Here is a 26764-nt window from a genome sequence, read left to right as displayed (position 1 = left end):
CTGACTTTAATTTTAATTATACACTTAACTAAGCTCAAATTAAAGACATCCGCAATACTTAAAACTCATCATATGTATTCGTTCCGGCCATTCGTACTCATATTATAGGATTAAGTATAATTTCAACTTTAGAACTAGCCCTCAATTTTTTGCGTTTACATTATTACAAAACTTTCTCAAATATTCTTGACACATTCAGTTTTATATAACTCTTTCACTTTCACCCTCGGGCGAAAGCTGAAACATTACATAAAACTAAAAAACAAAAGAATCTTGAAAGTTGCCAAAACGCAAAAGAAACCACAAAACTGAATAGAAACCTCTTTGCATATAGACACATATATATGAATTTATGTAAAGAATTGTATATAATTGGAACTATGTAGATTGTGTTTTTGGAGGGGGAAGTTTCCTTCACAACTTAAGTTATTGCACATTTACTATCCGAAGACTTTCGCTCTCCTTTCACGTCTCTATTATTGTATATTAACATTTTATTGTTGTGTTTTACATATACAGAATTCTTTTGTTGTCAGTTGATGCATGTATCAAATTTTTATTGTTTGTTGATTGTATTTTTGTGTTATTCCGATTTGTGGCTGGCAGATTCTTAGCTTTATAACTAACAGACTAATATATGTATATAAAGTACTAATATATAATATATGTATGTAAATGCATTCTTGATATACTTGTTAACTTTGTACAAAGTTTTGATAAGAATAGAGTTTCGTTGTTCTAGACTACATTGTTTGGATACTTGTGAGTTGGAAACTAAAAAATATGAAATTAGAAATATAGAGAAGTCTAATGTACAAAAAAAGTTGTATTTTCCAGCTCACTTTTAAATACGATCGAAGTTGCCAATTTGCCTTAATTATAATTAATAATATTTTGTATTTGTATTTTGAACGATATGTTTATTTACATTACCCTAACCCCAATCTAGACGTTATAGAGACGCTGTGCATTTGAGGACCGCGGTTTGCCTAGGCCAAAGAAATTCCAGACACGCCTCAGGCACCCGGGCTTCTTCTCGGGCAGCAGACTAAGGCTCTGCTCCTCCAGAATGGTGTCCAGTATGTAGTAGCTGCTCAGATTCAGCGGCGGCGGCGGCAACATCGGAGGCGGTCATGATATCGTGCAGTTCTTGCTCTCGTTCATAAGCGCCGGCATGCCAGACTGGGCACCTAAGCAGCTGCCCGGTGCAGCTGCTCCAAGAGGATTGGACGACTCACTGGTTTGCGCCAGCTTCTTTTTGCGCTCGTAGGCGAGTGCATCATTGGGCACATAGGCGACACGAACGCCGCCATAGTGCTTGCGTGCGGGCAGACGGTAAACATAATCGTCCATGTCGCTGGAGGAACTGGAACTGCAGGTGGAACAAATGCTGGCCACATCGCAGTTATCCAGATTGTTCAGCAGATTCAGTGGGCCGCCGCCGCCCGCCTGTGTCTGGGCGTTGTGCAGTCGCAGATTCGTTTGGTTTATCTGCATCTCGGAGGAGCTACGTGACTGATTCCGACGTCGGCGACGACGTCGTGCATTGGAATTGTCCGTGTAACTCTTGGAACGCGACATGGTGTCTTGGACGCTGTGGAAGCGCACCTCTTTCAGCGGCGGACGATTGTCGAGTTGTTCCTGTTTCTCGTCCAGCTGATTGCTGCGCTGCTTGGCGGCAAAGAGCTGCTCATAGCCATCATGGGGCAGATCCATCTCACGAACCGACTCATTATCGAGCTCCAACTCGTTGCCCAACTCCTGGGTACTTTGCGTCATGTCCGAGTTGCTCGGCGAATTGAGATTGATCTTGTCAATGCTCTGATAGCTGTGTGAATCCTCAGCCTTTGACAACAACATGTCAGGCATCGATGTGGTCAGCTGCGTGTCGCCAAAGATTGACTTGTCGCCGGCGCATATGTTGTCCAGACTGATACCCAGTTCGGTCAGATCAATGGGCGGTGGATGGGCGGGGCGTGGCATGCCAGGCACACATCCACCTAGCAGCAGATCGGCTACTCCCGCTGCTTCCATGCGCTTGCGCTCCTGACGCTCCAGCAAATCGCCAGCGCTGCCCGCACTGGCTGCACTCTTGCTTGTGACATGCCCATGGCTCTTGCCGCCCCCGACACGTCCCGTCGCCCCTGAGGAGTCAGCTGTGCGCCGTGGAGAGCGCGCTATCTGACTGGAAGTGGATGCGCGATGCGTCGGACGCAGCTGCGGCCCAGAGCTCGTGTCCGACGGCGTCGGCGGTTCGCCCTTGCTGCACGCTATCGAGCAGTAGATGGTGCCACGGCGTGGCAGGAAGGGACGGCCCAGCAGCGAGCAGCGGCAGGTGCAGCAGGAGAAGCACTGATCCGTCGCATGCCAGTGCTGACCGTCATGGCTCATCTGGCCCTGATCGACGCCAATGACCTCGCCGCAGTAGTCACAATACTCGGCGAACATGGTGTCAAAGCAGCCCAGACAGTACGGTTTCCCCTCCCGCATTATATAACGCTGGCCGCCCAGCTGATGTTCGCACTCCTGGCAGGCAAAATGCTTCATGTGCCAGGTGCGACCTTCGGCCTCCGTGCACTCATCCGAAAAGATTATCTAAGTGTGAGAAATTATATGATTTAAGCTTGTAAATAAATGTTCATTAGAAATTAAGCATCTAAATACTCCGTAAAGTAAAGTTGTATGTCTTATCAGTTCTCGTTACAATAATCTAAGTAAATAAACAAATATGGTTCTCGTAATGCATTTACACATCTAAGATTAAACTGATTCTAAGAAAGTTGCGTTATACAAACGGTATATGAATACAAGATAAAAAACGTGTGTTTACGGAAATCAAGGAAAATATCTGTTTATCAACAGTTTAACCAATTATTAATAATATTTATTATCGTCACAATACTTCATTTGAAATGGAACTACGTCTATTAATTAGATTTTATGCAATTGCAATTATTATACAAATGTTTAACTCACCTCATCGCAAGCGGAGCAGCGCGGCTTTTGTGTCTCGGCGTGATGGCGACCACAGTAGAGATTGCCATCGCGCTGAAAGTATATCAAGTCCATGAGGAGCTCCTTGCAAACACTGCAGACAAAGCAGCCGGGATGCCAGCACAACTGGGCGCCCAGGCGTTGGGCGAAGACCACAATGTCACCGCCGGAGAGTGGCTCCTCGCACTGCCCAAAAAGAAAGAAGAAAAAAATTCAAATTAGAACTAGAAGGGGAAAGGGAGTACAAGGTAAACCGTATAAATAACAGAAATATGCTAAAGTTGTGCAGAGACGGGGACGATAGAAATCTGCAGCGTCTGCTTTGGCTTGGCAAAATATTTAAGCGACTATAAATGCTAAATAACGGTAATAAAACGCTTAAGCCCCCGAAGCGAGGACAAGGCAGAAACCAGAACGAGAACAGTGTACAATCCCAGCCCCAACCACCCACAGCCACCCCCAGCCACTGCATGCGGTTTTGCTTTTTCACAACGGAAATAATGCAAAAATAGCTGCCGGCCATGTGCGCGGAGTCGGAGTCCCAAGTGCTCCCCAGAGAGCGAAGGAGAGAAAACCAGAGACTTTAAACTGTTGGAAATAGCACGAAACACGAGAAAAGGCCGCAAGGAGAATGCTGGTGTCGATGTCGGTGCCGGAGTTGTTATTACTGTTGCTGTTGCTGTTGCTGCTCCTGTTCCGGCTGCTGCTGCTGCTGCTGCTGATGTCACGAAGCTCAAACGGAAGCGCAGTTTTTAATGACTAAACCTCAACTCGTTAAAGTTGAAGGCATTCGCATAATGAACTCATTTAGTTACAGCGTGAATCCTAATGAGGTCAGCAAAGCTGATGTCTTTGTACTCCTCAAACAGTATGTTATGAATGTGTTAGGAATATACGGCGATATCCAGTTCTCCTCGAGCAATTTGTAAACAGACTTTTGTTTTGCTAAAAAGTACAATAGAAATAAAATGTGATGCAAACAGAAGGGACACTCTATTAATGAAAGGCTGGGCTAACGATATGTAGGAAACAACTCTTATATAGAAGAACTACATTTATAGAGCTACTCCAAACAATCGTAAAATTGTTGTATATGCTTTTCTGTACAAGTTTTATGCAATAGATAATGGTTTCCATTTAGAGAAACGAATCTTACTGTTGATATGACTTAATTAGTTTGCCATTTTTTTATTTCTTCTCAAATTATTGCTATATTTAAGTTTATGCAAAGAATCTATTTAATTATGTCAGTCAGCTAAATAAACACATTTTGTTGAATATCTAGTTTCAATGCATATAGACAGCTTTTATAGTGGATAATGGATGAGGAGCTCGATTAGTTAGCATGTTTAGAAGTTTTACCTCGCGTAGAGGGAAATCAAGTTCCTTCCTGATTTTATTTTGGGAAAGGAAGTCAGTACTTGGCTCCATTTTATGAGCATGCAAAGCAATTAACGCAATTGCCCTGATTTATGAATGCTTTTTGGCTCCAAAAGTTGTACACATGCGACGCCAAACGCTGCCATTTGTGGCTAGCCCTTAGTTTTTCGCCCCAAAGCCCAACTCCAGCAGTTAAGCAAGTAGCTCTTACCCCTGACAAAGCCTACGCCAATTTGCGCCATTTTCGTTTCAACTTTTATTTCCTGTTGCCTCCCCTTTCTCATCGCAGTCTTCATTTCGCGCACGCAAATTACCCAGAAGCGCCGCAAAAGCCACAAGACGCTGCAAGGACAATGAAAGTGGGGAAAGAAACTTGGTTGGTTGGTTGCCTGCTTGCAGCTTCTTAACTTTCCAGGCTATTAAACCTCAGTCGGTTGCCGGTTGCTTCGATGTCCCCCGCAATCAACATTTACTTTTGCAAGTCATTTAACATTGACAGCCAGAGCTGCCAGTCTACACTGTACAGGGTTGATAATTTCCATAGTAAGTTGCGTAAGTAGCTCCTAACTTGGCCCTCTGCATGCGTCGTTAATTGTTATCAACTACACAAAAAAAAAAAGAAGATAAATTTGGCAGCAGCAACTGCGCACTTTAATTAGGCTCAGTGTCTGTACCAAGCGCTAATGATGTATTTTTGGAGTTGCGATTAAGGCTTCCTTTTGTCTTATTTCTGCCCAGCACTTTGCTGTGGCTTCCGTCCCAACTAAGCAACTTCTGCAGGAAAAGCTCTTAAAGTAGTTTCTGTGGTGGCCTAATTGCAAGTGCAAAACTTTGCCCAACAGCTCAACCCATAGCAGCTGAAGCCGCAAGGGAAAACTTGGGCCCCAAGGACTGGTTGTATTGTCCACTTGGAATGACATTTCTCAGCCTTTGCCAATTGTCATGTGTATATAGAACAACAATCGCTGCTCATTTATCTTATCAATGCAATTAATCCCAGTCGCATTCAGTTGATGACCTCGTCCTTTAGCTGTGAACCCTGACCCTTCGCCTGGAAGTGCACTGCAGACAATTATGCTATTGACAAATTGACGCTGGCTGCTTTCGGCGCAACGCGAAATCGCCACCTGACTCGTCGTCGGTAAATCGTCGTTACTCCTTACTCCTTGCTGCTAGCTGCTAACCCATTTCGCGTCTGTCCTAATCCAACTTTGACGCTGCGCCAGACAAACTTTCCTGCAGACAAGCAAGACAATTTCCTGCCCAGTCGCCGCTCCCCAACCCTTCTCCACATATATATACATATATATATATATCTATGTATAGATATATATATCTGCCTCCCTCTTTCCTTAGCTCATTGCACAGTGCCTTCAAATTATTAATGACGCTCGTTATCGTGCCCTTTTCAGTACATAAAGTTTTCGCTTAACAGGCAGCAGGCAGCCGGCAACTGGATTTTCTGCTACCTTTTTTGGCTGTTTTGGTACGCTAACTTTTTGTTGCCTTTCCCTACCCTCCCACACCTGTGCTGCATCAGTTTTTTGTGAAAAGTATATTTCATGGCTTTTCTTAATAATTATTTTGTATTTCATCGTTGCCAGGACGACCTTTAGTGTCACATCCTTGTCAAGTTCTGCTGTCACATCCGCTCTGACACAGCCCTCAATTCAGTTTTGACTCCATTGTTGTTCGTGTGGAAAATCGGAGCTGGCCAAATCATTACCAGTTCTGTTGCCAGCTCTGCGTCAGTCTCCGTCACTGACTTTGACGCACGTTTCTGGCCATGCTTTGCGACTCATTTACGCTTGAGTGAATTTGAGTGCTTTTTGGCAGCAGCAGAGGAGGCATCATTCAGGCTCATTGAGCGTTTTCATAAATTTCCTTTAAGTATCATTTCTGCTGGGTTGCCCTCGCTTCACCCACCCTCCCCTCTCTCTCTCTCTCTCATACTCTCTCTCTCTCTCGATCTTAATTCGAGGGGGGTGCGGCATTTGCTTTGTTCGCATTTTAACCTTCGTTTAGCAGGTCGCAGTTATGGTTTGTGAATTTTAAGTAGCAGTCGGCAGAGATGAGTGAGCGCTGCTCTGGCTCGTCAGTTTTGCTCTCGAGCCATGGCATCAAATCTGAATTAACTTATCAGATTTAATTATTCACGCACTCATCTGCAGTTGAACTTAACAATCTTCATCTTTTCTATATTTTATTTTAATTTGCATATCCCAATCCATATGTATATTGTATTTGAAGTATTTAAATAAGGAACAGAAAATATTATTTATTTGCATAGTTGATCAATTAAATTGATATATAAATTTACCTTTTCTCGCCATTTGTTGAGATGGACCAGTAGTTAAATTACATTTCTTCCAACAGTCCAACTGTTGCAAAAACTAATATCGACTTGGTTACTTTCTAACTAACTTTGCAAAAAGTGATAAAGGGCTTTATAAATGGCATCATAAATAAATGAAGTTTCTAATTGAGAGAGCCCTTGAGTCATTGATCAAACATGTGGAAGCAAATACGCAACTGCACTTTGACATTAAACATGAACGGACAATCTTATTGAAAGCTTACACACTGTTTGCGTCGTCTGCCTTCAATGAACTCTAACCTAAACTGGTTTGGGATTGGTCTTGGCCTGGTCAGAGAGCTGCAAGTTGTGGCTTATAAGTTGTTGTGGCAAGGCGTAATAAATGGAATTTGGCTGCCAATTTGGTCTTGTCCACAGAAACCAAAACCAACGAAAATCACTGAAAACTTGGACACAACTTTAATGCAGGCAACACCTCGGTCGTGCCACAAACGCCCACGCACGTAGCAGACAGAGGGTGGCAAGATGCTGATGGGGTGTGAAGGATCGGAGCCACTGCAGCGGACAAATGGATGCTGCAAGTCCGTATAGTCGCCTTTTGTGGCCCAGACAGACACGCAGAGCCGCGTGGCAGCATGCGGCATAAACTTTTTAATAAGTTTTACGAGTGGCGAATGTGAACACAATAAAATCAAGCTCCCAACTATTTGTGGCAGCCAGCGTGCCAGACGATGAGCAGCCATGGATCTGGATATGAATGCGGCTGCAGACTGGCCAACTACTGAGCGCAGTTCAAATTGAAGCTGAAGTCAATGCTGAAGTTGAAGTTGGTTAGCCAGCACGCACCGACAATCTTTCTCTCTCTCTCTCTCTCTCTGAATTTCTCTATCTCTCCATCTCTCGCCCAGAGACTGCCAGCTAATAACAATGCAAATTTTTCGAGGGGGACTCCCACTGATAGAGCAGCTCTCCCCACTACTGCTGCTACTACTACTATTTTATGCCACTAGCATTGTGCTTTAGTGCCATTTCACTGCGTTGCACAGCTTTACAGTGTGCACATTCACTTTTTGCCTCCACAGCACAGACAAAAAGGAAGCAGGCAGGTGTGGTGGCGAGTGCTCAACTAGCAGATGCCCTGTTAAAAGGCAAATAATAATAACAATAATATCTGAAATATTATTGGACAAAATACAACAATTGTATTTGGCAGCTAATAAATGACAATAATTAGGTAATAATAATATGAGCGAATAGCTAAAAATAATCTTTTAATGCAGCTCATGCATCTCTTGTTATATCCGACTGTTATTGTGCGTTTTATTGATTACAGGGTATTCAAATAAAGTCGCAGCAGTCGTAGTCTGCAGTAGAGTCCAGAGTGGGGAGTAGCTGACTTTTGTATGGCAGTTGCTGCAATTGTTTTTGCAACAACGTTTCATTTGCAGTTTTTCGCCATGTTGCAGCACTTTGGCGTTTGCTAAAAGTGTACTTAATGAAATCTTTTTGTCATCTTTTATTTGAGATGCTGCCAAGTTGCGATGCAACGTTTGAAAGTTAACCGTTAGCCCCGCTCGCAGCCGCCCCAACCCCTGCAATCCGCTCACTCGCTTGCTCGCTTATTGTTTCTGGCAGGCGCCATTGGCAATTTTTTTTTGTTTTGCATTGTGCAAGTACCACCTATGCACCCATCCAAGCACCCATAATTTATAAGCAGCAGGAGTCAGGGCAAGTCCTGTCAAAGTTTGTGCAAAACTTTGCCCTGCCAGGCGAAAAATGAAATCGAGACTCGCCGCTTCCTTCGCAGCGCTCCTTTGTTCATCATAATAAAATGCAAATTTCTTGGCTCACAATTAAGTTGAAGGGCAAAAGCGGGAGTTTACTACTTACCCCCTTGCAGGGCCTTTCATCGGACAGCAACCGCACCGCGCCACGTCCAAGCGCCTCTCTCTTGCGCTGCGCCGAAAATATCCTCAGCTCCTTGCGCTCCTCGTCACTTAGCGAGTGGCAATAGCGTACCTGCAACAAGCAACGGGAAATGGTTAGTGGTAACTGGTAGTTGGCAGGGAAGTAGCAAGTTTCTTGTATTGTAAATATTAATTAAAATCTCTGTTACTGCAGCAGCACAAAAAGGCAACGCCAACTTTTTTAATCTCGTCCAGCCTGTTTGCAGGCGGGCGTTCCTTGATTTTTATACAAATTTATTTGGCTTTTTTTGTCCTTTGTATACCCTCGCAGGAAATATAAGAGAACATGCTATGTATATATTACCAACTCTCTCAGTTTCGATAAATTAACTTGACGCAGTTAATAGTTAATATTTTATTTGTCATAAATACTATCACTCTAAAAAACACTTAAAGTGTATTTCTGAATATATTCTGAACAAACATATTCGAGAAATTGGTTAATGTTGAATAAATTGATCATAAACATTGCTGCCAAGCAATTGATTTGTTTTGAAAGTTTCATTGTGCTCTTAACTAGTAAAATATCATAAAAGTTGTAGTAGGTCTCATTTATCAAGATGTTAGTTAAGATCAGTTTACTGTATATCATATAATCGGACAAGTTTTGTATGCATGCTTGCCCAGGGTATTTAAATCTTCACCAATTAAAGCTTGTTTTCATTTAATGGTATTCTGCTTGCGTTTCAATTTTGTTCCCAAAAGTTGGCAACTCTGCTTTGCCATTAACTGCATTTTTATGATGTTTGAGTTTTTTTTTCTGTCGCTATCGCCATTGAGTACTCCCTTATGCTACTACGTTGATGTTCTGTTCTGTTCTGTTATCTTCAGTTCAGTTGTTTGGGTCCTTTGGTCTTTTGGCTAATACTCACTTCGTTATCTTGAGGCGGCAGCTGGTGCAGCAATTGTTTCACGCGATACTTCTCGCCGGGACTGTTGACGTAGGGCACTTTGTCGTCCGGTAGTTGGCTAAAGTACAAGCGAACCTGTTAACGTGCAGATATAGAGTAAAAGAGAGAGAGAGAACATCAGATATAAAAACTTTAGTACTGCAGTTATGTATTAGCCATTAACTGCGACGAGTTAACGATTGGACAACTGTCTGCATTTTATGGCAATTTCAGAGCCGCGACAAATTCGTGGGAAACGTTTCATTAGGGACAAGTCATAACGAATTAATCAAAGCTAAGTGACAAACGCTTTCACTAACTTTACAGAAAAAAAATTCAAAATGAACGCCCACAGCTGTTTTGTCCACACAAATATCGACGAAACAAGAAAAGCAAATGCCACGACCAAAAAAATTGATGTTAAAACGTGCGAAAGAGGAAAATGTCGCGAAAAAGTCATGACAGGCAAACAGAATGCAATTGCACAGAAATGGAAAAACAGATAGACTAAAAACAGACAGCGATTTCTTGGTTTTTTGTTGTGTTTTTTTTTTTTTTGTTGTTTAAACATTTTCCCAGCGCGCCTAGGTGGAAGTTATGTAAGCGCTTGAGCCACGTTTGGCCCCGACTCTTGACCAGGTCTAATTGCAGCCAAATGCGGGCAGTCGATTTAATTACAAAACGCTTTCGCTTTCGTTTCAATCGATTGCCGTTCGATTTGGCGATAATTTTCCACAAGCCACAAAAAAGAAAAGACGCTTAGCTACAATTGATGTTGTCGCTGCATTTCCTTAAACGTGGCAGGCATTGAACTGGGCTGGGTTTCGACTCAGTTTTTGGGCAGTGGCAATGAATCACGAGACAAACGAAAGCAAAAGTTATGTTAGCTGCAGGTGGTCACAGCCACCGAAATATCAAAATGACAGCATCTAAATTGCTGGCCGTTGGCTACTTTTTGATTTCACTCAAATTAGTTGCGACAAATTGCAGCATGTGTTGCGGTTGCTTTCGGTTTGTTGTTCGCGGCAACGCCCCCTTACCTGATCTGGCCGCAGACCCGGTGGCACCCAAGTGTATTCCTCGAGTGCACAGCCACTGTCATCGTCCGACTGCGAGTTGCGCTGAAAATCCAGCTGCTGATGGTGGCTATGATGATAGACGCTGCTGGCCGATGCCGCCGTCTTGTAGCTGGCGGTGCGCAGCGGCGTCGCCACCACCGAGTTCAGTGGCAGATGATTGGGCGGCTGGCAGTGGCGTCTCTGCAACGGCGACACAAAATGCGACGGTGTCCCGCTGCTGCTAGCGGTTGATGGTGCATCCACATTATTGCACGTAACCGTCGATGCTGTGTGACTGCTGCTCGCCGGCTGCTGCGAGGCAGCTGGAATAGTTTTGGCGGTGGCTAAAGTTTGATCGCTGCGATGCGACGGAAAGGGCGCAGCACCGCCAGCCTCCAGCTGCAACAGTTCGCTCTCCGTCTGAGTGTAATAGCTGCTGCCGGGCTGCTGCATCTTGCGGTGTCGTCTGCTGCCTGATGTGGTGGTGCTGCTGCTGCTGTTGGTGCGCGGTGCAGGTGTGGGCTTATATTTGTGGTTTGGCTGAATGCTGTAAGCATAAGGAATGATGAAAAATCGATCAGATTATTGAATATATATATATATATATATCTTGAAATTCAGCTAAATTATTGAGTAAAACTCATAATTATTTTACAATATATCTAAATCTATTTTCGCTCATTTTCCACACATTTAAAATATAGCTCGAAGCGATTTGCTTAAAATAAAATATAAGTTAAGTAATATTATATAATTAATAATAATAATTTAACTCAATATTTAAAATTTGAATTAGCTCTTGGCTTTCCAACCCATCTCAGATGTATTTCACTAACTAGACTTGCTAACAAATCATGTTGCAACTTAATTTGTAAGACATGCAACTACAAACCAGTCATAAGCAATGTTGATCTATTGGCTGAACGAGGCACACATAAATATTCATATTCATATGATGAATGGTAAATGCTGAAAACCCCATTTGCAATTAACCAGCTGAGATGCAACGAAACTCATTTAAATTTAACGCGCCGGACATTTGTAATCGGTTCTGACTGCAATTGTGGCCAATTCGCAGCTGTTGGTGCTTGCTGCAGTTGATGCAGTTGCTGCAGCAACTGGCGCATGCGTGTTGCTGTCCAATTTATGAAATTTCGAAATTGCCAGCGCATGTCCAGCCATCAGCATGTGGCCATCACCATAGCCAGAGTCATAAACTTTGCGCCGACTGACCGTTGCAGGCACTGCGGAATCTGACGCTTCTTTCTGCGCCGCTTTCTGTGTACTTTCACTCGACACACTGTGGCACACACGACGATTATGCAGTCAAGCAACATCAGCAGCAGCAACAGCAGCAACAGCAGCACCAGCAACTATTTGGTATTGCTTTAGAAATTCCAGCAGCAACTTTAAGCCGCTGTTCATGTGGCACCCAGTCTGGTCGCGTTTCAGTTTTAATTTGCTTTTAAATACCCCGTGAATATAAAATGATTGCGAATGGACTGTATATGTGTATCAACTGCACAGATCATGTAGAGACACTCTGTCTGCTTTTTAGAGCACTCAACGGCTGTGAAATAATCTTTAAGAAAAACATAATAAGATTTTATGTAGATATATTTTGAGTTTAGTTACAAAAGATCTCAACTTTGTGTAATCTAGATTTGAGCTACAGGGCATCTTTTAGTCAATCACACTCAACTAACATATTCTTACATGGTTTCTCTGGTAATTTAAACTTGGCCGCTGGCTACAATTTTGTTTTGCTTTGTTTTGTTTATTTTTAATTTGGTGTAATTAAAGTCATTTGTGTGACTTAACACCAAGTGCCATATGCGTAGAGCTCTCGGAAATTAAAGACCCGCTGCAATTGCGTGTTATGCAGCGGAGGTTTTACGTTTAACATATTTTCATTCAGACTGTTTAACATTTTGATTTGTATCAAATTGCACAACATTTGGAGCATGAATAATAACCAACCAACCAGCTGTTGAATGGCCAACCCAAGAGTTGGGGCCCAATCAACGTGAGAAGTCAACGTGGGGAGCTCGGACAGTCGAAAGCAATTTGCCATCACGCCAAGCGATTTATCTGAATAGCTTGTAAATTTATGCTAATGCATGATAACAATAAAGATTATAACTTGACCAAGTCAAGCACTAACCTTCTGCTAAACAAAGGCATAGATTTGATAAGCTGTTTAACAGTAGCTCTCAAACCTAGGCGAAAACCTCGCCAAAAACCCTTTCGCCTGGCCAAATTAATGGCTCCCTCTCGCAACTGGGAGGCATGCAAAAGAGAATGTCTCGCAAATGTGGCAGCCGTACGTTGTAAGTAACTAACTGATGGGCAATGGCATTAGCATTAATTCCATGTTGTGGCTCAGGCGCCAGATCGACAGCGATAATATTAGGCAGTTCGTTAAAATAAAAAGAAAATACGTTACGGCCTGACGCAAGTGAAAGTTTTATGTGCTACGTTTATTTTGTGTTTGGTGATTTTCCAATGCAAATTCATTTGCTTTGTCGGACAGTGCCAAAAACAAACTTGTCCACATCTGCGTGCGATCAATCAAAGGTTGCTTTCTAAACCAATTGACGATAGCCGATTGCCGAATGTTGTCCGATCCATTCATTGCGATTGTCAACTGCTGCCCAAACAAAGTCAAGGCATAATCTGTCACAAATGAATTGTGCGCCTGTTGATTGACTTCGATAGCCAACACCAGCGTCAACCCAATTCAAATCCAACAAATACAAAAATAAAATAAAAATACACCAATTGCCAAATACGGCCAAGACTGTTGACATACTCGCTGCCGTCTGGCTAAGACACAAATACTCTCAGCTCTTGGCCAGGCTGGGGCGGTTTTCTCTTTTCGTGCAAAAAGCCATAAGCAAGAAATCAGAAGGCTCCAGGTGAGAGTACATGACTAGAAGACTCCCTGTTGGTTGGAAAATGTAGTTGAAATGTAGTTAAACACTATTGCGAACCAAAAACCTTTCTAATATTTAATAGAAAACAGTCATTCGATAATAATAATAATTTTTTATAAATATATATATATTAAATAGTAATAATTTAGTTGGCTATAGCCTTGCATACTTATACCATTTCATAGTTTTTATTTAGTATTTGACAGCTACAGGGTATACAAAACCAGTTGTTTCTTTGATGATTTTCTAAGCGACATGCAATTTTATTTGCCAAACGAGAACTGCCTGCGCTAAAAATGCCTGAAAATGCTGCACGGAATTGACGTGCATCTGACCAACTATGGTGCGATCTCTGACACATGCATAAATTTGGGTTAAGAAGATTTTGAGTATTAACTTGGGTTTGAGCTCAAGTTTATTTGGCTTGATGTTTGTCATTTCCTTGATGTGTGTGCGTCACAACTGCCCAGACGAGTGGATGGATGAGGATAATTAAAAATAAAGTGATTAGCACTTTTTGAGAAACTTATATATAATTGAATGCATATAATTGTCAGTCTAGATGTGCAAAAATCAGAATTATAATTTTAACGATGTTATGCGAAATGATCCGTAACTTAAAAATATATTGTCAAAATTGTTCATCATACAACTCAACTTCTATATATATTTATTTGCTCAACTGTAATATGTTCAATAAAATTCTATCATAAAATAGAGTTTAATTATGTATTTTTTTTTAACACCTTTACTACTTTCCAAAGAGTATGGCAATTTTAAAGTAAAAGTCTGCAATCCCATAAACTATACATATTTTAATCAGCAGCATTAGCAGAATCGATATTGTCATCTTCGTCTGTTTCAAGCCAAATTAGTCTCTCAATTTAAAAGCGAATATTTAAAAGTTAATGTGCTTAGATGGCTGCTCTTGTTGTTATCCGAAATATCTAATAACCCACATTATCCACGGTTGCTGCACAACATGAACATATTTAAACTGAAATTGGCTTATCGGTACAAATTAAAGTCATTTGTGTCTTGGGCAATGCAATAAGCAGCTCATTAGGCAACATTTCAGCAATTGCGGCACGTTCAATTCCAAATAGTATTGCCGTGCCGCACAACCAATAATATCTCAATTATTAGCCGCACCACCAATGCCGATTGGCAGCAGGGCACTCAGGAGTGCAATGTTGGGTAACGAATGCATTTCAGCGATGCTTTCTTTCCCACTGTATACACATATACATACATATAGGCAATATTGTAGCGATTTCATTAAATTTTAGACACGCAGTTTCCAGAGAACTGGTTCAAAATCATTTAGACACACTCACACAGATAGCTATGTATACGTGTTTGTGCTGCGGCCTGCAACCAGTTTCCCAGAAATAAGAAGTGCACTACGACACGCAGACATTTGTCCGGGAGAAGGGGAGATGGAACTACGTGGAAATTAAAACGAAACATGCAATTCTTGGTAATTGAAAATGTAGAAGAACAAGCAGCAGCAACAGTAACAGTAACAGCTAGATCAGCCAGAACACCATCTGAAGCAGCGAATCAAACCGAATCCGCATTAAATTACTTTCACAATTGGTCAAAAGATAAACGTCAGCTCCCAATTCAGTTTGGAGCCTACAACTTGGCCGAATTGCTTGAATTATCTGCTCCGCATAGCACACGATCTCAAGTCTCCGATTGCAGTTGCCATTTAGGCAGATCGCACTGGAGCCCGCCTCATCCACGAACTTTGTGTGTGGGGGCTGCTCCAGAATCGAACGCTCTTAAATTAAATTGTTGCCCGTTGGGCGTGTCACACTGAAGGCCCGCTCAACCTCTGTTTTAATACAGTCTGTGGACTCGACTCTCGACTCTCAACTCTCTGCCTAAATGCCTTTTCCCAGTCCATTACGAAATCTCGTGCAGCAGCTTTCGAGCCACAAGCTCAGTTTTATTGCACCTTCTGCAGCTGTTTGCCCTGACCTTGCTGTTGTTGCGTGTTTGAAGCGTTTCATTGTCTTGGCCCAAAAGGGGCGGCAGCTCCAAAAAAAAAAACAAAAAATAATATTCGAAATCATGTAATAGTGCTATTGTTGAGCGTGCTCGACGAGAAAATACTGTAGACTGTGGCCATTTCAAACATATATTCTGAGTTAATTACAGAAACATCATAACAGATGAAAGAGCAATACCGTCTATAATAGAGAACAAAATTGGCATTCATTTAAACTGATCATGCAGCCCATGGTTGAGTGAATGGTGAGTCTAAAATGAAATGTTAAATATTCTAAAGTAAGCTATACAATCTAATACATGAGTTTGGTTTCAACGTGGGCCTGTAGAAGAATCTGTCTAAGGTCTGAGATGTATCGCCCCACACAACATCAAGGTACCCAATTTTAGCCAATTTCTATGTGGGCATATTGCATTAAAAAGCAACGGAAATAGCGAGCGTATAATATTTATAATTGTGTTTTATAAAGTTCGGGCCAACTGCTGCATTTGACTGCGTTTACGTCATCCAAACAAAGGCCACAAGCGGCACAGTCACGTTAGCCATGTCATTCAACAACACGTGTTGATGTCGCTCAAACTTTATGCATTTTTTATGAACATGCACAATAAACAAACACAAACACACACACACACACAGCCATAGACACAGACACACACACAGACGCTATTCGCTGGCACACTCGCATATATAATGTGTGTTGTTTGTTGGCTGTCTGCGCGCTTTTCAGCCATTTCTTTGGGTGCTTCATGGGCGCAACCTGTAGCTGGTTGCAACCACTCCGGTTTGGCTCGTTGCACAAGTTTTTGTGTAGTATATGCAACGCCTCTTTAAGTACCGCGAGTGATTTAGTGCAATGGTGCCGTTAGACGGCAAGGCTAAAGCAGTTGACTGCTGCTGATAACCTGCAGTTGCAAGCAAGAACATCAGCAGCAGCAGCAGCAGCAGCATTAGCTCCATCTGATTCTGCCGCATCAGAAGAGTGAACAACATGGGCTAAAATGCATAATTAATTGAACTTGCAAGGTGAGCACTGCTCAAGCGTTTTGTGGCATACCACATGTGGCATATACTACACTATACACTCCACTCGCAATGAGTCGTTTTGCCTGCTGAGTTTAAGTTGATTTTCAGCTCCGCCTGAGCTAATTTTGCGTTCTCTTATTAATACAGCTCTTGCATAATTTTATGCAAACCGGCAATGCAAATGGAGTCGTCTACAACTGCAACCAAGATTCAACCCATCCTCCCCGTGCTACTAACACTCGCGCCCACAGCGTGCCACTGCTGTCAGCGACCTTAGACACGTTTCAGTGCTTGTTTAGTTGCACGCAGCACAGCTTTAATTTATGCAAAACGTTGTTGTTCTACTGTTATACAATATCAACAATATTTCCCTCCTCCCATCACTCCCCTCAACACAACAGACTTGCCTTTACCACTACTTGTCTTGTTTATCTTTTTTATACGATCAACTTTTTGTTTTTCAAACACAAAATACGAAATTTGCTTTCAAGTTCACGTTTCGCCTTCGCATTGGGGCAAATTTATTGATTTGGCTTTTGTTAAAAAAAAATACAGCTAACAAAAACTAAAATTTATAATATAATATAAATGTATGTACATATGGGGAAGGTCTGTAAATTTATGGGTTTTTAATTGATTTTTGACATGTGAATATTTTGTCTTACGACTTTTAACGGAAACACTTAGTCAGAGCTGTGGATTATTTAGCCAAATTTGCTTCTAATTTGCTTTTAATTTTTGTTAAGTGGCTTTTAGGTCTTATTAGGCTAATAGAGCTGCTTCGGACTAACAGCAACAACAACTCAACGAACCAGTTCAAAGTGGGAGTCGCTCCCATTCTCAACATTCAACATTCAACACTCAATATGGGAACAATTGGTAGCTTCTCGAGCAACAGTACCTGGAATATAATTGCTGCAGATTGGGTGCCGATGATATGCGAGTGAAGTAACTAGGAAAAACTCCCACAGTTCTTAAACATAAATTAGATATTTTTCTTCTATAATTTAATGGGTGCTGTGCCATGAAGACGATCATTATCATCTGCATCGGATGATGATGATGATGATGATGAAGATGATGACGACGATGATGCTGTGCATGATGTTGCTGATGATAAATGTAATTGCGCTGGTTTCTCATCAAATTAAGGCAGAGACAAACACATACTCGCCGTGAACACGTAAAAAGATTACGTTCTTAAGACGACGAAATAAAAAAGCACCATAAGTTGATTAAATTAAAAGACCGGAGCCGAAAAAGATAGATACATTGTTTATGAATAGCACAAAGGCAGACAAAACGAAAATAATTGACACACGGTAAGTGAATAAGACATTTTCGTAGAAACGCCAGAGAAAAATAAATTAAATAAAAAGAAATCAGAAAAAAAAAGAAATCGGTAAATGTAGCCAAAGCCAAATACAAAAGTCAAAACAAAATGTCCACTAAATTTATTGTCTGGTCGCCTATGACAATAAAAAAAAAAACAGATAAGAGAAATAAAATCAACGAAGCGTATAACATGGCTGATGTATGTGTCTGGAATTGCGAGTGGAACTGGGTCTTCAAAACAGTTGCCTCCGCTGGAAGTACAACCTGTTGAAACGTGGGAAACTCCATGTACTAAGTTGCAGCGACAATTACCCAAATACTAAATAAGTAGCCCAACCCTGCCAAACTCAAGAACGTAGCTCGCCAGAGCCCAACCCTGATGCGGTTGCTGAACTTCAGTTGCAACGCAGCTGACCATGAAGCAGCCGAAGAGGCGGCGGCGGCAGTCAACTATGACCAAACAAGATGCGCTTGAGAGTGCACTTTTTGACCAAGGCCAGCTAACCGGAAGTGTGGCATATAATTAATAACGGCATGTGAATCATGACGCATCACTAAAAGCCAAACAGCATTTTCTCATACACAACAAACAGGCAATTGGCAGTTGGAACTGTGTGTGTGTGCACTGAGCCATAAAAGGATTAACTTTGCATGTGGCACACTCACTCGACGCAAAGGCACACACGCACACAGCACTTTGATATGCCGCCTGTTGCAACTTCCTTGTTAACTGTAATGCAACAAATGGCAGTGAAACAAACCAAACAACTGACAAACGAACAAACAAGCAACAGCAAAACGGACAGCAACATTTCAATTAACCAAAAGGAGCCTCGGGAATGCAGACAGCCAGTGGAGACAGAGACGGAAACACCAGGTTAGGGAAAGTAATAACGATAGAGACAGATAGAGAGAAGGAGTCCATCTAATCACTGCCTGTCACAACAAATGTTTTTTTTTTTTCATGAGCAGACAGGCGTTTGTATCTGTATAAATGTGTTTGTGGCCCGCATCTGCATTTTTAGCTGTATCCCTGTGTATGAGTATGTGTGTGTGTGTGTGTGAGTGTGTGTTAAAATGTGCAATTAAGACATCATATGCGTTGCAAGCGTCTTGAAGCAAGAGCATCAGACGCCAGCAAACCCATTAGCCGAATGCACACCTTTCCAAGCAACCAGGAAGCCAACCAGTCAGCTAGACAGAACTTAACTTTAACCATTCATACCCTGTAAGCAGTAGCAAAATATGGGTACTTAAGCCGCATCAATCTCAAAAATGTTAGAAGGCAAATGGGTTTTTGTTTAACAATCTCTGATTATTAATAGGACTTCGTTTGTTATCGATAAATCAAACTGTAGCCTCACATTTAGATGTTTGCTTGACAAAGTATTTAACACAAATAACAAGTAATTTTTCTTGCAATCTGAAAATGAAAATGAAATATACAATTTTGCTATATAATATGTAATATATATGAATCATTGTTCAGTAGTAGTAAGTAATACAGGGCATCTTGTAGTCAATCACTCTTGAATAAAATGATGCTATTTGGTTGACCAACTGGTGCTGGGAACTTGGAACAGGTAACTGGGAACTGGGAACTGTGAGCTGGTCAACTGTTTGGCTAATGAAGCTTGAAGCGCAACTCGAGCAGTTCTGAATTGGGATTAGTGAACAGGATCTTGTTAGCGGTGTAAAGCGCCGTTAGTTGGCGGCAACTTCCTCGCCCAGTTTGCTTGCCCATAATTCTGTTGGCCAGCAATTTATCAAAATGCGATTGTTAAGGCCCTGGACGGCTCATTAGCGCGCCACTTGCCACAGTACTTGCAACACCGTGTTTTTGTATCTGTTGCACACACAGCGTGGGCGACTTCAAGCTGAAGACGTTGTTGACCTGGCTTTTGGGCATGCCACTCACGCCCCAAATGTAGCTACACATGTTTCTTTCAACTTAATTGTGAGGCAGACGCAGACGCAGACGAAGACATGAATAACAAATGCCTAACAGCACTGCTCTCGCTGCTGCATTAGGCTGCACTTTCCGAAGCGAGGTCAGAGAGGGAAGTGGGTTGGGGTCGGGTGGTGTGGACTGGTTGATTTCGAGAAGACACTTATGCGCAGCTGCCTGTTAATAATTTGCACGAACCGTTGGCCAACTCAGCAGCTCAGTCAACGCTGTTCCGCCAGCCAAGTGGCAGAAATATTTCAAGAAAATCACGATTCACAACTCGAAGATCTTTTTGGCTACCAGTTCAAGATGCGAATGTTGCTATGAGGGCGGACGACTCTGACGGGGCGTGGCGGGGTGCGTGGTGCGGTGAGTTTCGGTTTCTGATTCGCTTGGACACTTTCACAAAATTGCTTTATGCTTAAATTTCGTTTATCAGACATTTGTGCCCATTTTTGGTGAGAGCAAAGAATTTGCATGAATTTCTTTTAAATATAGCGTTTTAGAATTATAAATGAATTAATTTATACATATATATATATAAATATATATGTACATTTTTCGTGTCATTTTAAATGCAATGACAAATCAATTTGTGGCTTGAACGCAAAACATTACCTTTGCAATCATTTCGAGGTAATTATAATAATTGAGGCAAGCTGCCTTCAGGTCGATTTAACTTCTTTCTGGCCAACAACAATGGCTAACATCGAATAAAAGACCCGGCTCTATTTTAGTGTGGGCGGACAACCATTTAGTATACCTTAGCTGAGAGACCTATTATGAGTGTGTTATAAATCTTGTAACACAGTAAAAATGTCATTAAATGTTATCTGTTTATAGTTTGCCCTTCAGTAACTTTTGTGGCTCAAGAATCCAACTTAGTTAATAAACAATATGGTTCAATTAATCATATCTGATTTATTTAGGCTTAAGTTAAATGCCTGTAAGGGTATTTAACTTTCGGCAATTCGTCGAAATGATGTTGCCTTCAATTTTATTTTGAAAGGCGCTGCTTGTAATTTGGCTTTTGTGCTACAAAATGATGGCCATTAAACTAATTAATTTTCGTTTTATGCTTAATGCTTAATGCTTTAAGCACAATTTTCAATTAAACGTAAATTGCTAGGGAAGAAAAAAAGAGACTTGAAACTGGTTTTAGTGGGCGCATAAAAGTAGCCGCAAATAAATAAACTGAGCGTTTATCTTACACATTCCGAACAAGATCGACAGGGAAATAGAGATGGATATATGTATGCATGTACGTGTATATATGTGTATATGTGAACACATATAGATGCGGAACAAGCCTCGACCTCTCACTGACTTATGGCCACCAAATTGCTGTGTCAGAGCAGAGACTTTATATAATAACAATAATCAAAGCCAAGGAAACGTAATAAGCTCACAGCAACGCCCTTCAATTTAGCTGGTTAACACACCCATCCCTTCCTTCCCTCCTCCCTCCTCTCTCCACAGCCGTTTGCCCCTTGTCTGCTGCTTCTGCTGCTGGTTGGCCCTTTGGCTTTGGCTTTACGCTAATTTTATTTGCGGTTTTCGATTTTATTTTACCAACACATTTTTCATTTTTGGTTTTTTTCTTTTGCCAATTATTGTTTGTTGCTGCTTGAGTGAAGTTTTGATTGATTTTTGTGTGTGTGTGTTTGTCATAAATTGAATTTCCCAAGCTAACAAAATCAATCAACAACAAACTGCGGACTATTCTCTTGTAAATTTGCCGAGTTTTTGCTTTGTTCAGCTAATGTATTTTATTGGTATTATCTCAGCAGAGTGTGGGCCAATAAATTTGCAACGCTTTGAGGCATTACATCAACCTCAACACCTGGCCAAAAACCAGCAGAATACAGCTGACAGTGACAATGACAATAAAACGTTTAAGCCATTAGACTATCATGGTCCAGGCCTGGAATATGAGCTCAGCTTTTTATACATTTATAGTCACAGCACAAAATCTCTCAGTTTTTGTTTTGATTGGAGCACGTTTCGTTTTATGTTGGGGCCATAAAAACCAGCCGCAATTATGAAATATGCGTAATTAAAATTGTAGTTTATTACAACTCAAGAAATTGTGGCGGGGGGGCATCAAGAGCTTGCCAAAACCAGGTTCTCTTTTGACAGCAGCCGCCAATCACAGCTGATAAATTGTAAACAGTTAGACAAGGCACGCCCAACGCCTTTCGCTTAGACAACTAAAGAAATTACTCTAACTCAAACGCCCCACGTTTGAAAAGTCCACAAAAAAAAAAAAAGAAAGAGAAAAACATGTGTACAAAAAAATATTAATTATAAAATAAAAACTATTTGCGTTACGCTTCTTTAGAGGCGGTCATTTGATATGCCTGGAAATCTAGCTGAAATCCGCCCCTGTCTTTGCCAGAGCCCCCTTAACGCCACCCGCCGTCGCTGGCCTTTGCCATTTCAATTAAAATGCCATATATCATGGAAGCTTTGCGCACATCGAATGCAATTAAAATCAAATGCTCGGCTCCATTTTTAAATCAAAGCAAATCGTAAAGCGATAAGCCTTGCCGCCTCACCAGCTGCCTCCACTGCCTCGCTGCCTCTCAGCCTCGCACAGGGACCACCCGGACAACTGGCAGCTGGTCAACTGGCCACACTCGCAGTACTATTGAATGTGCCGGTTACCAACACACTCTTTTTCTTTCTCCCTCTGGCTCATCAGACCCAGTGTTGGGACAACTTCAGGTCCAAGTCCGAGTCCAAGTAGCTTATTTATATAGTACTTATACATATTTTATTGTACACATTTCGCTACTAGCAGTAAAACAGAAATTCCAATGCAAAGTGCTCACAGGGTCGATGCGTCGAATGGTAAGGCCTATGAGAGATGAACTCGTGCCACGAGCACGACTTATGCAAATTTCGTGTATATATTGAAAGCTCGAATGGACAGTTAAAGTTAAAAACTAAATTTATTTTAGCACATTTCGTGTTTGTGAAAATTTAAATTATTCTGCCTAAAAAAAAACATTAATTTAAAATAGAAAACTCGTGTCACTTCTGATAAGCTGCAACACGAGCCCAGCCCTAGCGCTTAATTGCTCTTTAAGTAGCCGCAGTCAATATTGTCTTTGGCCGATTTGCGTTGAAAGGCAGTGGAAATTTAATAGGACATGGCACATTCGCTCTTTTCATAGGCTCACATCTCGAATTTCAGGGTACGGTTTATGCAGTTTCCGTCCGCGTCAGATGCAACATGCTGCAACTTCAGCGGCATCTAATCAGCAACCTCGTTGATTTATAAAAATCACTGTTTTTGCTTGTTAAAGCTTTAGCGGCTACTGCGAACAAACGAAGCGAAAGTTAAAGATGCCAAAGATGCAAAATACATTCAATGAACTCAGAAACTCTAAATACGCCTCTGACGCATCTTATCGGCAAAAGCGCGTCCATTCATGTGGCAAGAGCACAACTCAATTTTGCCACAGACAGTTAACAGTGCGAACGAGACTTTAAATATGGCAGGTTATTAAACTGACATATGGAATTTATGCAAGCAGCCCCCAAGGCAAATCGTGTGACGGTCTGGCTCAAAGGACACAAAATGACAGTGGAACTAAATAAAAATATACATACATATATGTATACATTTATATATATATATATATATATATATATGTGGCCAAGGAGGAGCTTAAGAAGCACAAAATACAAGGGACAAGGCACAAAGTTCGTCCAATTAAATAAGTCGTGTGGAACAAAAATCCAATGCGTTTTAGCTTCTGCAAGCAAAAAAATATGATGTTAAGAATCAAGCAGATGTCGAAGAGAGTTATTATATTTATATACACAATAATATCGCTGCAGATGATAACCAAGTTTATCGTGTGCCTCTTTTTTAAATCCACACAAAAAAAAAAGATTAGGAAAGAAAAAACAAAGCGGGATACTTTAGAGATATATATTAAGCCAAGAAGCAATTTGTTCAGATCATGTGCATCACATAATAAATATATATCGATATACACATTTAGAAAAGAAACACTCATAAAATAAGCATTCATTGTGGCTTGTTAACATAATTACTTAGTTAAAAGTAGAATTAATCTTATACTAATCAACATATCATAATTATAAGTATCTATCATTAACAAATTTTTATTTATAAGATATTTTGATTAATAAGATTGAAGCTTCAAATATGAAAAATTTAATTTGAATATTTTTTATAGGAATTTAGTAATTTTATGGATGTTAAAATACCAACAAATTACAAATGTCCAATTAGAAAACAATAATTATGTTTATGGATTTTGGGGTTTGGGGTTTGTTTGAGTTCAAACTCCACATACAACCTGCTCATCAGAAATTGTTGACGCATTTACGAGCAATTTAAGAGCGTTCCTCATCCATATAAAGCCATTAAACAGCCGTTAAACTAGCTCATAAAATGTTCTATATGAACTAAGAGTTGTAGTGGGGGGAAATGGATTAAGAACAATCGCTCCCCCCACACCGCTCTCAGTTGCTTTGTTAAGCGCGTCAAACGCATTCGAAATTAGTTTGCCTTTTGCCGCTCCAGTTGAGTAGCTCCCCACACCACCCCTATTAACACCACTCTGACCAGTTTTGGCCATTTCACAACCTGTTGTGGGCTTATCTGCGACTCTTATTATATGGGTCTTATGGGTTTTCGTTGTTTCTGTTGTATTTCGAATTATGGGCATTCCGATAGGCATTCTAAGTGCTTTCTCAGAAGTTAAACTCACGCTTTGCATTCCTGCTGTTGCTGGCCATCCAGCTTGGCCAATTGTTCTTCAATGTCGCTCAGTTGCATATCATCCGTCATGGCTGCATTTAAGTAGCAAACGTTCCGCATTATTGACTCCCGGCTCCTGCTCCTGCCGCAGCTCCTCCCCTCGACTAACAGCTGCTCCGTTTCTGCTGCATTCTGCAGCCAAAGAGCGCTTCGATTTCGGCAAATATTCAAATTGCGTAACTCGTTGAAAGGCAATAATTTAGATGCCAAAGTTGTTTTTGTTATGAACTGTTGTTGTTGCTGCGGCTGTTGCTGCTGCTGTTGCTGTTGCATGTGTTGCATGTGTTGCAGCTGGGCTGAGGTTAGGCTGCCCGTCAGCATGGCCACCTCGACATCATCGTCCGTTTCACCATTGCAGGATATACCGGAGGAGTGAAACTGTTCCTGCTCCTGGCCGAGCTTCTGCCCAACCGACGAGCAGCTGGTGGACAAATCGCTGCTAATCAGGCTCGATTGCTGCGAGTGCAATGCTCTCGCCAAGCTCAGCTTTGTGCACTCCTCCCGCTCACTGCCCGTCGGCGCCGGCAGTTCCAAGGCAATGGGATTGGGCGCCAATGTCAATTGTTTTGGCTTCGTTTTGGCCTTGACAGCTGATTTGATTTGGAGCTTGGAGCAGCTGGATTTGGGTTTGCGCTGCGGCGTCGTCAGCTTGGTAACCGTCGATTGACGCGACTGCGAACCGCTGCACTGCACCTGCTGAGCGGGCACTGCAACAGGAGCAGCAGTTGGAACAGGAGCAGCAGCTGAAGCAGCAGCAGTTGGATCCTTGCTGCGCTCCGTGGAGCGTCTACGGCTACGTCGTATGCTGGGCATATTGCGTGGAAACAATTTGCCCGCATCCGGCTGTGAGCTCTTCGATAAGCTATCGCAGCTAAGACTCTGGCTGGGAGTGTTGCTGCTGCTGCTGGTATCCGTTGAGGCAAGCACTGAGGCACATTCGTTGTGCATGATGATCTCGCGATACTTTCTCGCGGCATCATTTTGTGGCTGGTTGCCGGGCAGGCGGATGTGCCACCAGCGCTTCTTTGGCAGCAGCTTGGACATATTTGGAGCTGTTGGAGCAATTAGCTCATGGCTTTTTCACTTAGCACACTTAGCCCCTTTCTTGGGCGTCGCTAATCGATTGACACATTAGCGAGGCAAGTGAGACAAGAGGCACCGTTGCAGGCTGCCGCAATTAACGGACAATCCGTTTGTTCTAATTACGTGCGCAAAATCAATTGAGAGACAGTTTGAAAACTTCGCCAATGGGCAAGAAAATGTGCGAGAGAAAATTCACGCGCTACACTAAAAGAAAACAAACAAACAAACAGCCGACTCACGCACCGTTCGCTTTGAAGTCACGGCTACAACTAAAGTCGCTGCGCGCGCGTAGAAAGTTGTTCGGGTCGGGTCCAAGACAACAGCAGAGAGATCGATCGAATGAGGAGAGAACAAACAGCAACAGAAAGTTGAGTGGCTCCGCGCTCTCAGCAACATTGCTGAGGTACTTAAGTTGGTGCAGGTCACAACTCAACACAGGTGCTGATCGCCGTTGCCAACTCACCACACTGATACCACCACTCTTATACGCTAAACAAGTGCAGCATTGTGTATAACAGGTGCCGGCTGCGTCTGCGGCTGCCAAGTGTGTTGAGTTATTGAGTATGCTGCATTTTGAGCACTTTTTTATTTTTTATTTGTGGCCGCATTCTGGGGGCTTATTAACAAGTTATTGGTGTGAGCTGAGAGCGCTACTGGTTGCCGTGATTGGCTGCAGGCCACTTGGCACATTTCAAGCACTTTAGTGACGCTGACCCATTTCATCCAGCGGCACATGCAGGACCGAAGCGGAACTGCGCACTCACCAATTACGACCAAGTTGCAGCTAGTAACTTGAGTTTTACTTTGAGTCTTAGCTCAAACTAATGCCAACGGACACCAGCTGCAGCAGTTGGTATTGCCACATTAACAGCAGTATCAGTCGCTCTTGATTATGATTATGATGTTGTACAGCCGGAAGGGCGTCTAGGCAATGTAAAATCCAAAACGATTTCACTATTGACTGACAGCTTAAAGGCCTAAAACTGAAATGAGCGAAGCCAATACAAAATAC

At 42.0% G+C, this 26764-nt stretch overlaps 1 protein-coding gene across 1 annotated transcript; it reads right to left on the bottom strand.

Moving 5' to 3' along the window:
* Positions 1-58: 58 nt before the first annotated feature.
* On the bottom strand, positions 59-25948 carry LOC6559812 (protein espinas). The gene is made up of 6 exons (XM_001986670.3): positions 24620-25948; positions 10589-11153; positions 9531-9644; positions 8582-8710; positions 2977-3180; positions 59-2595 (listed from the first exon to the last, which is right to left on the bottom strand). The coding sequence occupies exons 1-6, from the start codon at positions 25711-25713 to the stop codon at positions 1132-1134; spliced, it is 3570 nt and encodes a 1189-aa protein (XP_001986706.2). The 5' UTR covers positions 25714-25948; the 3' UTR covers positions 59-1131.
* Positions 25949-26764: the final 816 nt, after the last annotated feature.

Source organism: Drosophila grimshawi, unplaced genomic scaffold (assembly GCF_018153295.1).
Source record: "Drosophila grimshawi isolate 15287-2541.00 unplaced genomic scaffold, ASM1815329v1 contig_1367, whole genome shotgun sequence".
Lineage (NCBI taxonomy): Eukaryota > Metazoa > Arthropoda > Insecta > Diptera > Drosophilidae > Drosophila > Drosophila grimshawi.
The sequence above is the reverse complement of the archived record's forward strand: the minus strand, read 5'-3'. Positions and strand labels throughout refer to the sequence as shown.